This window comes from Pecten maximus, chromosome 5, assembly GCF_902652985.1.
Source record: "Pecten maximus chromosome 5, xPecMax1.1, whole genome shotgun sequence".
Lineage (NCBI taxonomy): Eukaryota > Metazoa > Mollusca > Bivalvia > Pectinida > Pectinidae > Pecten > Pecten maximus.
Genome location: NC_047019.1, coordinates 47,572,509 through 47,585,727, shown reverse-complemented (window position 1 = coordinate 47,585,727; position 13,219 = coordinate 47,572,509). Strand labels below are relative to the sequence as shown.

The window sequence follows — 13,219 nt, the reverse complement described above, 5'->3', positions numbered from 1 at the left end:
ATGTCTATATACAGGTTGTATATGACGTATTGTTGTCTATATACAGGTTGTATATGATATATTGATGTCTATATACAGGTTGTATATGATATATTGTTGTCTACCAAGGTTATATATGATATATTGTTGTCTATATACATGTTGTATATATGATATATTGTTGTCTATCAAGGTTGTATATGATATCTTGTTGTCTATATACAGGTTGTATATGCTATATTGTTGTCTATATACAGGTTGTATATGACATATTGTTGTCTATATACAGGTTGTATATGATATATTGTTGTCTATATACAGGTTGTATATGACATATTAATGTCTATATACATGTTGTATATCATACATTGTTGTCTACCAAGGTTGTATATGACATATTGTTGTAAATATAAAAGTTGAAAATCATATCTTGTCAATATAAAGGTTGTGTCTATATAATAGAGGTTGGATTTGTGTTACTGTCCTGGGTGTAAAAACACATTACACAGCAATGCAGGAAGAACTGAACAATTTACAGTCGTGATAAGCGAGGCCTGAAATGTATTTAAAAATAAAAGGATTGTAGTTTGAAATGTGCTGATGATATTTAGTGATACAACTAGCTGAAGGCTCATTTGCGGAGTGTATATCTATCGTCTGGCTGGTGATGGATGTACACCTTCTTTCTAAAACAAAAAAATTATCTGTGAGCAAATACGTTGAGCAAATGAAGCGACTAGATTTGGCTAGTGATTTGTTTGCTGGTCTATCTGTTCTAGTGTTTAAAAAGAAGACTATGCTGAGAAAAAGAATAATTATTGGCTAGATCGGAGGATATGTAGATTGTTGGTTGGCTAGATAGGAGGAATGTAGATTGTTGGTTGGCTAGATAGGAGGAAATGTAGATTGTTGGTTGGCTAGTTAGGAGGAAATGTAGATTGATGGCTAGATAGGAGGAAATGTAGATTGATGGCTAGATAGGAGGAAATGTAGATTGATGGCTAGATAGGAGGAAATGTAGATTGATGGTTGGCTAGATAGATGGAATTGTAGATTGAGGGTTGGCTAGATAGGAGGAAATGTAGATTGATGGTTGGCTAGATAGATGGAAATGTAGATTGAGGGTTGGCTAGTTAGGAGGAAATGTAGATTGATGGTTGGCTAGATAGATGGAAATATAAATTGATGGTTGGCTAGAGAGGGGGAAATATAGATTGATGGTTGGCTAGAAAGGAGGAAATATAGATTAATGGCTAGGTAGGAGGAAATATAGAATGATGGCTAGATAGGAAGAATGAAATTTGGCAGAAAGCTTCCATGTCCAAAGGTCAACAAAAATTGTAAATTATATGGTCCCGACCTCACAGGTGCCTGATCATGAGGGGGCAAGGCCAAAAAGGGTCAGATTGACTAAAATTTCAATAATCTTCTTTTCATCTCCCAGATACAGTAGAATCAAATACTCTTCACAGATAGAAAGGTCATAATTATATAAGGTACTTTACAAAAACTGTGAATGTCATGACCCTGGGGTCTCAAGTTTCGCCCTGGGGAGGGGGTAAAGTTTACCATAGTTTATATAGGGAAATCACATTTTTAACAATCATTTGTTTGATTTCTATTGGAATTCATTCTAACTTTGTTTACATTATTAGCATGGGATGATAGCTTGATGGTATGCACATATTGGCCCTGACTGACCCCCTGGGCTAATGGGCGGGGCCAAATTGAGTCAATTGAAGTTACTTAAATATTTCAAAACCCAGGTGACCGATGAATTCCGTTTTTTGGTCTTGATTCGTCCACCAGGACTACTGTACAGTCTACATTTGTGTTCCTTTTTTTTCGGTCTTGATACATCCACCAAGATTCTAAGCTATAAGTTATTTCATTCCTCTACCAGCAGATCAGTCCTAGAGAAACCAGCAAGTGTACAGAAAGGATAATCTGATACAGAAAGGATAATCTGATACAGAAAGGATAATCTGATACAGAAAGGATAATCTGATACAGGAATCTCATGTTCAGTTTTGTTCCATTGATAATTATCTTTGAGAGTGCTGTATGGATGTTTACTTAAAGGATCATTACTCATTCACGATATTGATTTCTTATGTCCTCCTAATGTAATATTTGGCATTGGTAAATATCAATAATAAACTGCTGACTAAGTTTAGCTAAATCAGAGACTGATGTCTTATAGATTATGCTCAGATTTGTGTCTTTGTAAATCTCAGTCACCGACAAGTGACCTAGTAGACCTCAGTCACAGACAGGTGACTTAGTAAACCTCAGTCACAGACAGGTGACTTAGTAGACCTCAGTCACAGACAGTTGACTTAGTAGACCTCAGTCACAGACAAATGTCTTAGTAGACCTCAGTCACAGACAGGTGACTTAGTAGACCTCAGTCACAGACAAATGTCTTAGTAGACCTCAGTCAACAACTTAGTAGACCTCAGTCTAGTCAACGACAGGTGACCTAGTTGACCTCAGTCAACAACAGGTGACTTAGTAGACCTCAGTCTAGTCAACGACAGGTGACTTAGTAGACCTCAGTCTAGTCAACGACAGGTGACTTAGTTGACCTCAGTCTAGTCAACGACAGGTGACTTAGTAGACCTCAGTCTAGTCAACGACAGGTGACTTAGTAGACTGACTTAGTAGACCTCAGTCTAGTCAACGACAGGTGACTTAGTAGACCTCAGTCACAGACAGGTGTCTTTGTATGTCTCAATCACAGACAGGTGTCTTTGTATGTCTCAATCACAGACAGGTGTCTTAGTAAGCATCAGTCACAGACACACAGGTAGGCATACAATGTAATTAGTAGGCAATATGTTAGTTTATCAGATCTTCTCATAATGCACTCTCTTTTGATATAAAAATTTCATACCATGTTTAGAATATCTAGCCTTCACTAGGTATTATATCAGAAACAATATGTTGTTTTCCCTGTAAGAAACTTTTCTACCAACAGTTTGAATTCAGTTCATTGATTTTCTGTGTATTTTTTAATGGAGACCAAGTGAAATTGTTTCATTAGCAGGGAAATGTGAGAAGTTACATTTTGTAAAACAAGTTGGGCTTGTATTCTCAATACATGTAGTATTTAAAATGGAAAAAGGAACTTGTATAGAGATAGGAAGATGAGGAAAATATTTATGTGGCTGTCCTGTATTACATAACTTTTACAGAGCCAAATATGGCTCGTCAGTGTTCCTATATCTCTATAACTTCTATTGATTTTACAGAGGATGAAAAAAAAACGCTCTGTTCATTGTCAATGGTTAAACCTAATAAATGGTTTGATTTCCATAGCTGTAATTTTATACACTTTCATTAGGAAATGATGTAGCTGTATTGGAACTGATGGACGTGTCATGCTCTAGACATAAACAAAAAACAAAGGTTTGGGGAGGGAAGATTTGCAGGGGAGGAAGATATACAGAGGAAGGTGTTGGGAGGAAGATTTGTAGAGGAGGAAGGTTTGGGGAGGAAGATTAGGAGAGGAGGAAGGTTTGGGGAGGAAGATTTGGAGAGGAGGAAGGTTTGGGGAGGAAGATTTGGAGAGGAGGAAGGTTTGGGGAGGAAGATTTGGAGAGGAGGAAGGTTTGGGGAGAAAGATTTGGGAAGGAGGAGGTTTTGAGAGGGGAGGGAGGTTTGGTGAGGAAGATTTGGAGAGGAGGAAGGTTTGGGGGGAAGATTTAGGAGAGGAAGAAGGTTTGGGGAGGAGGGAGGTTTGGTGAGGAAGATTTGGAGAGGAGGAAGGTTTGGGAGGAATATTTGGAGAGGAGGGAGAGGAGGAAGTTTGGGAGGAATATTTGGAGAGGAGGAAGGTTTGGGAAGGAAGATTTGGAGAGGGAGGTTTAGGGAGGAAGATTTGGAAAGGAGGAAGGTTTGGGGAGGAAAATTTGGAGAGGAGGAAGGTTTGGGGAGAAAGATTTGGAGAGGAGGAAGGTTTGGGGAAGAAAATTTGGAGAGGAGGAAGGTTTGGGGAGAAAGATTTGGAAAGGAGGAAGGTTTGGGGAGGAAGATTTGGAGAGGAGGAAGGTTTGGGGAGGAAGATTTGGAGAGGAGGAAGGTTTGGGGAGGAAGATCTGGAGAGGAGGAAGGTTTGGGGAGGAAGATTTGGAGAGGAGGAAGGTTTGGGAAGAAAGATTTGGAGAGGGGAGGGCTTGTGGGAGGAAGATTTGGAGAGGAGGAAGGTTTGGGGAGGAATATTTGGAGAGGAGGATGGTTTGGGGAGGAAGATTTGGAGAGGAGGAAGGTTTGGGGAGGAAGATTTGGAGAGGAGGAAGGTTTTGGGAGAAAGATTTGGAGAGGAGGGAGGTTTGGGGAGGAAGATCTGGAGAGGAGGAAGGTTTGGGGAGGAAGATTTGGAGAGGAAGAAGGTTTTGGGAGAAAGATTTGGAGAGGAGGAAGGTGTGGGGAGGAAGATTTGGAGAGGAGGAAGGTTTGGGGAGGAAGATTTGGAGAGGAGGAAGGTTTGGGGAGGAAGATCTGGAGAGGAGGAAGGTTTGGGGAGGAAGATTTGGAGAGGAGGAAGGTTTTGGGAGAAAGATTTGGAGAGGAGGGAGGTTTTTGGAGGAAGATTTGGAGAGGAGGGAGGTTTTGGGAGGAAGATTTGGAGAGGAGAAAGGTTTTGGAAGGAGGATTTAGAGAGGAGGAAGGTTTGGGGAGGGAGGTGTGGGGAGGAAGATTTGCAGAGGAGGAAGGTTTGGAGAGGAGGAAGGTTTGGGGAGGAAGGTTTGGGGAGAAAGATTTGGAGAAGAGGATGGTTTGGGGAGGAAGATTTGGAGAGGAGGATGGTTTGGGAGAAAGATCATTCTTCTTTTGTCCCGATATCTTTCTTTGAGTTTGGAAAAGAAGTTTTGCATTTGTTTATAGATATGCTAATACTTAAAAGATCCATTTGAGACAAACATCAATGCTGTGTAGATGGTGGCTGGGACAGCTCAGTTGATTAGAGCATTGGCCTATGTACCTTAGGTGAAGATCCGAGGTGCATGGCCATAGTTAGACACTCCCGTAGTAGTTTTTCTTTGTTTCTTGGAAAACTTCACCCCAATAACTCTTGATGGCATGCAACAGGCCTCCCTTGTGTTTTTCATTGAGGTAGCCACCAACTTCTACAAGGAGACCCCGGCACAGTATGACTGGCTGTCCCTGGGGTGATAACGCTAACCCAACAAACAGATAAAATGGAAAATTAAAGTTTAGTTTTTCCTGAATAAGGCATAACTGTACATTAGGCCTTGAAAAGCCTTGAATCCTAAGCTGTGGCATTGGAAAGTTCTTCTATGCGGCTTTGCCAGTATGCTTTTAATTCATTGTGAATTCATGTTTAACTCTTTGGTTCATGAATTCAAAGGTGACAGTTCAGAGGTAAAATGCATTTTGTATAATTGGAATAGACCTCAGTCAGATGTGGGAATTAGTGCTGAAATCATTCATGAAAAGAGTGAAGCAGCTGGCTGGTTAATGATAATGTCTGTATGGAAATTCTGTAAAACAATAAATAATAGGCCTTGAAGTTGCCTTAAGTTTCGTTAGACCAGATTGGTATGCTGTTAAGGAGTTGGTCATGTAATCAATGGTAGTGATATAGGATGCTCGTATGAAAGTTCTTTTGGGGTCAATCATTAATCAGCCATCAGCCATGTGTAGTCAAATTGGGAACAGGGGGATATGCGTTTCACAACACATTAATGTAGTTCTGAGATATAATTATCCTTGTATGTGGCCACTAACATGTGAATTGTGTTAAACATGTAATACATTTACTTTGTTAGTGTAAGGCATGTGTTCATAGTGGTGCTATGCAGTGCTGTGATATAAATGGTATTCTGATATACACACACGGCTTTTGGATTGTACATTTCGATGTGTTGGTGAAATATTTGATTCTGACATAGTACATTTATACAGTCTGGTCGTACATGTAGGCTTTGGTGTGGGCTCGTCATATAAATCTGTTGAGATGATGTACACATGAAATTCAATACCTTATCACACCTCTGTCATTACTCCCTGCATTTTCTCATTGTACTTCTAATGGAAAAATAACAATTTTTTTTTCTTACTGGCACTGTCTGTTAATAACACTTCAAAGGCTGCTTGATCAAGTTAGACAGACCATGTGTCTGAGCTTCAGACCTATTACAGCATCAAAAATGTTCCATAGCCATTGAATGGCTGGTCAGTTTCTTTTGAGAAAAAAAAAAGAAAATTACATTAACTGTAACCATTATAACCTATGTTTTATGTTGACAGTGGAAGCAGTCGTAACTGGGGCTGGGCATCAGGAGGCTGTTCCATCCTTGCAGAGTTTGGATCCTTCCATCTAGAGTTTGCCTATTTATCTGAAATAACTGGAGATAAGGTTTACCTTGAAAAGGTGGGTTGTCACAGCAGTAAAGCTAATACAGTTATCATCATTAGAAAAATTTCAAATATGTCAAGAAGACATTTGCACATTAACCTTATCTATTATAAAAAGCAGGAATCTAACATTCAATCATGGCTAGATATCGTCAACCATACCTTAGTTGGTATTGTAACTGTTCTGGTTACCAGGTGTTGTTAGGTGTCTACGACCATGCCTTGGTTGGTTCTGTAATTTGTTGTTTACATGTAGTATGTATTTTGCATGGGTAAAGTTAAAATTTCATTGCAATAGTCCTGATAATATAGGACTATAACAATGCCTTTTGTTCTAGAGAAGTGCTTTTTCAACTAATATTTTATATGTCATTTGTTTCCGTCTTAAAATATGTGTATTGATGTGTGTACAGGTGATGAAGATTCGTGAGACATTGAATTCCTTAGAAAAACCAAATGGTCTCTATCCAAACTACCTGAACCCCCGGACAGGCCGCTGGGGTCAGCGTAAGTATTACACATGCCTACAGTATTACACCCACAGAAAGCAGAGCAGATCACCTACCCAAAGGGCAAGTGACCTTATGCCATGATGCAGTGTCTGTCATCTGTCCATCGTCTGTCCATCTTATTTTTAAACGTTAACCATTTCCTACTGACATTATTCAGCAGGGCATCCAGTTGACCCTTGACTTTTAGCAATTTCAGAAGTCAAATCACCTTTCTCAGAAATCTGAAGGGTCAAAACATGTGTCAAATAGACATGTCCCTTCAAACCCAAGAGTCAGATCTCAATTTGGGGAGTCAAAAACATACTCTCAAGGGTCTACTGGATGCCCTGATTCAGGATATCAAAATTTTAAAATCTACCATCAGCCTCTTTATATGCGGTTTTGGTTTTTTCTGACCATTTTGATAAGTACACAATTAAATCATAAATCATCCTCAAGGTATAGGTGTTATGTACCAATTTCTACCCATGTATGCCCCAAGACAAAGCTTATGACAAAGATCACCACAGGTGTTGATTTCACAGTTGTTTGGTCAGGTACCTGTCTTATTAGCTCGGGTAAGGCCAGAGGTAATGTTGGTTATATTTTTAGTTCATCTGACCCAGTAGTCATTGTGCTTCATCCGTCGCCATCCACCCTGAAAGGGTCCTGACCAAGTGTTGTTATTTTTCGGATCAGCCTGAAATCCAAGATGGCCACCATGGCCGCCATCTTGCAAAACACATTTTAATCATCTTCTCCAGTTCCACTCGTGCCATTGAACTGGAAATTTGTGAGGATGTTAAGGAAGGGGAGCTAACAAAGTGTTGTTATTTTTCAGCTTCATAAAAACTTTGAAATGGCAGCCACTGCAGCCATTTAGTAACATGATTGCCCAATCATGGTTTTCCTGAACAACACCTATTTCAAACTTCTTCTCAAGTTCCACCAGTGGGATTGAGCTCTAACTTACCTGAAATTATCCTGAGATGGTCCTGACCAAGTGTTGTTTTTTTTCTGGTCGATCCAAAATCCACAATGGCTGCCATGACCAACAGTGCCACCATACTTGCTACTGAGTATGTATACTACAATAGTACAAGGGTCTTTTAGAGTCAGATGACCGTTAAGGCCCATGGGCCTCTTGTTACCATTCTTGACCCAAAAAATTGATTGAGTATTCGAAATTCAGAGGGATCGGTATTAGGAAGTTTTTTTATTACTAAAATAAAAAAGAGTTGATTCTGTACATCTCCATTTTGATCGGTACCAAGAGGTGACCGGTTTCCTAAAGGATCAATTTGAGGAAATTGCACTTTTTGCAAAAATCTTTAAGCAACATTTTCTGAAAAACCAAGAAACCCAGAGACCTGATATTGGGCCTTTGGCATGGTTTTGTTCAAATGAATGACCTGATTTAAATCTAAGGTCATATTGGTTGCATATGCTAAAATATTCAAACAACTTCTTCTCAATAACCAAGAGAACTGATATTGGGCCAGTCATATGCTGGGATGATGGGCTACAAAATTCAATCCATGAAATATTTACCCTTCACTAGTTCATACATATTTCTTTAGTGCCATTAACAAACACTTCCCTGGAGATGTGTTCACTATATATTACAGATAACTGTATGTCTGAGGGAACAAACTCAAGGTGTGTTAACTACATAGTACAGATAACTGTATGTCTGAGGGAACAAACTCAAGGTGTGTTAACTACATAGGACAGATAACAGTATGTCTGAGGGAACAAACTCGAGGTGTGTTAACTACATAGGACAGATAACAGTATGTCTGAGGGAACAAACTCGATGTGTGTTAACTACATAGGACAGATAACTATGTCAGAGGGAACAAACTCGAGGTGTGTTAACTACATAGGACAGATAACTGTATGTCTGAGGGAACAAACTCGAGGTGTGTTAACTACATAGGACAGATAACAGTATGTCTGAGGGAACAAACTCGAGGGGTGTTCACTATATAGGACAGATAACAGTATGTCAGAGGGAACAAACTCGAGGTGTGTTAACTACATAGTACAGATAACTGTATGTCAGAGGGAACAAACTCGAGGTGTGTTCACTATATAGGACAGATAACACTTCCCTGGAGGTGTGTTCACTATATAGGACAGATAACAGTATGTCTGAGGGAACAAACTCGAGGTGTGTTAACTACATAGTACAGATAACTGTATGTCTGAGGGAACAAACTCGAGGTGTGTTAACTACATATTACAGATAACAGTATGTCTGAGGGAACAAACTCGAGGTGTGTTAACTACATATTACAGATAACAGTATGTCTGAGGGAACAAACTCGAGGTGTGTTAACTACATATTACAGATAACTGTATGTCAGAGGGAACAAACTCGAGGTGTGTTAACTACATATTACAGATAACTGTATGTCAGAGGGAACAAACTCGAGGTGTGTTAACTACATATTACAGATAACTGTGTGTCTGAAGGAACAAACTCGAGGTGTGTTAACTACATATTACAGATAACTGTGTGTCTGAAGGAACAAACTCGAGGTGTGTTAACTACATATTACAGATAACTGTATGTCAGAGGGAACAAACTCGAGGGGTGTTAACTACATATTACAGATAAAAGTATGTCTGAGGGAACAAAATTGAGGTGTGTTAACTACATAGTACAGATAACTGTATGTCAGAGGGAACAAACTCGAGGTGTGTTAACTACATATTACAGATAACTGTGTGTCTGAAGGAACAAACTTGAGGTGTGTTAACTACATATTACAGATAACTGTGTGTCTGAGGGAACAAACTCGAGGTGTGTTAACTACATAGTACAGATAACTGTATGTCAGAGGGAACAAACTCGAGGTGTGTTAACTACATAGTACAGATAACTGTATGTCAGAGGGAACAAACTCGAGGTGTGTTAACTACATATTACAGATAACTGTATGTCAGAGGGAACAAACTCGAGGTGTGTTAACTACATAGTACAGATAACTGTATGTCAGAGGGAACAAACTCGAGGTGTGTTAACTACATATTACAGATAACTGTATGTCAGAGGGAACAAACTCGAGGTGTGTTAACTACATAGTACAGATAACTGTATGTCTGAGGGAACAAACTCGAGGTGTGTTAACTACATATTACAGATAACTGTATGTCAGAGGGAACAAACTCGAGGTGTGTTAACTACATATTACAGATAACTGTATGTCAGAGGGAACAAACTCGAGGTGTGTTAACTACATAGTACAGATAACTGTATGTCTGAGGGAACAAACTCGAGGTGTGTTAACTACATAGTACAGATAACTGTATGTCAGAGGGAACAAACTCGAGGTGTGTTAACTACATATTACAGATAACTGTATGTCAGAGGGAACAAACTCGAGGTGTGTTAACTACATATTACAGATAACTGTATGTCTGAGGGAACAAACTCGAGGTGTGTTAACTACATAGTACAGATAACTGTGTGTCAGAGGGAACAAACTCGAGGTGTGTTAACTACATATTACAGATAACTGTGTGTCAGAGGGAACAAACTCGAGGTGTGTTAACTACATATTACAGATAACTGTATGTCAGAGGGAACAAACTCGAGGTGTGTTAACTACATATTACAGATAACTGTATGTCAGAGGGAACAAACTCGAGGTGTGTTAACTACATATTACAGATAACTGTATGTCAGAGGGAACAAACTCGAGGTGTGTTAACTACATATTACAGATAACTGTGTGTCTGAGGGAACAAACTCGAGGTGTGTTAACTACATAGTACAGATAACTGTGTGTCTGAAGGAACAAACTCGAGGTGTGTTAACTACATATTACAGATAACTGTATGTCAGAGGGAACAAACTCAGGTGTGTTAACTACATAGTACAGATAACTGTATGTCAGAGGGAACAAACTCAGGTGTGTTAACTACATAGTACAGATAACTGTATGTCAGAGGAAACAAACTCGAGGGGTGTTAACTACATAGTACAGATAACTGTATGTCAGAGGGAACAAACTCAAGGTGTTTTAACTACATATTACAGATAACTGTATGTCAGAGGGAACAAACTCAGGTGTGTTAACTACATATTACAGATAACTGTATGTCAGAGGGAACAAACTCGATGTGTGTTAACTACATAGTACAGATAACTGTATGTCAGAGGGAACAAACTCAGGTGTGTTAACTACATAGTACAGATAACTGTATGTCAGAGGGAACAAACTCAGGTGTGTTAACTACATATTACAGATAACTGTATGTCAGAGGGAACAAACTCAGGTGTGTTAACTACATAGTACAGATAACTGTATGTCAGAGGGAACAAACTCAGGTGTGTTAACTACATATTACAGATAACTGTATGTCAGAGGTAACAAACTCGAGGGGTGTTAACTACATAGTACAGATAACTGTATGTCAGAGGGAACAAACTCGAGGTGTGTTAACTATATAGTACAGATAACTGTATGTCAGAGGGAACAAACTCAGGTGTGTTAACTACATAATACAGATAACAGTATGTCTGAGGGAACAAACTCAGGTGTGTTAACTACATAGTACAGATAACTGTATGTCTGAGGGAACAAACTCGAGGTGTGTTAACTACATAGTACAGATAACTGTATGTCAGAGGGAACAAACTCAGGTGTGTTAACTACATAGTACAGATAACTGTATGTCAGAGGGAACAAACTCGAGGGGTGTTCATTACTTTGATCACATTTACTAAGTAATGCTTCTGGATAAAGGAAAGGTTTCTAAACAAGATTTGTCAAAATAAATTGTCTCCAGTCTGTATTATTTATTCTCACAGAGCACACTTCCATTGGGGCCCTTGGGGACAGTTTCTATGAGTACCTGCTAAAATCATGGTTTCTATCCGGAAAGAAGGATACCCAGGCACGTGAGATGTATGATGCAGCAGTCAAGGTAAGTCAATCACAACTGGAGTACATGATGTATCAACTAGTCACCACAGGTGTGTAGGGTAGTCACCACAGGTGTGTAGGGTAGTCACCACAGGTGTGTGTTGGGTCATCACATTTTATTTTTTTTTCTCAAAATTTTGGTTGCTATGGTAACTGGTCACTATAAACAGGTTTTCCAATAAGAGCCTTAATTTTGTTTGTCCGGACAGCTGCTCCTAAACCTGTGGAACAATTTTCTCAAAACTTCACAGGAATGTTAGAGGATATGTGCAGATGTGCATGCAGCTGTTAAGATACCAAAATTTTAGTTGCCATTGTTACTGGTATTAGTCAGCCATCGGCTTACATTTCTAGTTTGACCATAAGCATCTCTAGGAGTGGATATTCACAATTGTGGGATTGACTCCTAAGGGCAGTGCCTTAAGGGACAATTTAGCTTTATTGCTTTAAAAAAGAAATTCTAGCAATATAGCTATAGCAATGGCTTTCACTCATATTTGTCTGGTAGCATCCCTAAAGGGTAAGGATTCAAAACTGTACTATCTGTAAAAGCATCCTTTGGGGAAAAGCCTTAAAATTTGCAAAAAAGACCGGTCTGGCCCCAAGTGGCTAAAGGCCAGGGCCAAAATTATCTGTCATACTTCTTCTTTGGAAATGTAGTGTGTTTTGCAACAATCGCTGAAATATCTAGATGAGTGATACAGGCCCTCTTAATTCCCAAAGGATTATTTCTTTTACCTGAAAAGGTATATAGCATGTAACCTAACCATGTTCTTGTCCTACTCAGGCTATTGATGAGAAACTGGTGAAGACGTCCCCTGGTGGTCTGCGCTATGTGGCAGAGTTCAAATCTGGCAGAATAGAAAACAAGATGGATCACTTGGCCTGCTTCAGTGGTAAAAAATTGTCTATACACAACAATGTACCTGCTGTTTCATTGTATACTCACTATAAAAATAACACACACACCCATCAATCTTACATCCACACTCCATCACTGTTGGGTGTGAGTTATACCTATGCGAGTCCCATTTTCATTCTGTAAGTACATTTGTTAAGAGAGATGACTTGTTTTATAGGAGGGATGTTTGCCTTGGGAGCTGAAGGATCGGACAACAAGGAGAAATATCTGAAGCTTGGAGCTGACATAACCAACACATGTCACGAATCATATGACCGCTCCGGTAAGTACATAATAGATATATTACCAACACATGTCACAAATCATATGACCGCTCTGAGTACATACTAGATATACATGTCACGATTCGTATGACCGCTCCGGTAAGTACATACTAGATATACATGTCACAAATCGTATGACCGCTCCGGTAAGTACATACTAGATATACATGTCACGAATCGTATGACCGCTCTGGTAAGTACATACTAGATATATTACCAACACATGTTACAAATCATATGACC

At 39.3% G+C, this 13,219-nt stretch overlaps 1 protein-coding gene across 1 annotated transcript in view; it reads left to right on the top strand.

Annotated features, from left to right (window-relative positions):
- The window catches only part of LOC117328215 (mannosyl-oligosaccharide 1,2-alpha-mannosidase IA-like), a 49,041-nt gene that overhangs the window by 26,242 nt on the left and 9,580 nt on the right, over positions 1–13,219 (top strand). Inside the window, exons 5-9 of the mRNA XM_033885662.1 lie at positions 6,256–6,379; positions 6,777–6,870; positions 11,677–11,792; positions 12,579–12,687; positions 12,871–12,975. Of these exons, the coding sequence (XP_033741553.1) occupies positions 6,256–6,379; positions 6,777–6,870; positions 11,677–11,792; positions 12,579–12,687; positions 12,871–12,975 (548 nt within the window). The remainder of the gene's footprint in view (positions 1–6,255; positions 6,380–6,776; positions 6,871–11,676; positions 11,793–12,578; positions 12,688–12,870; positions 12,976–13,219) is intronic.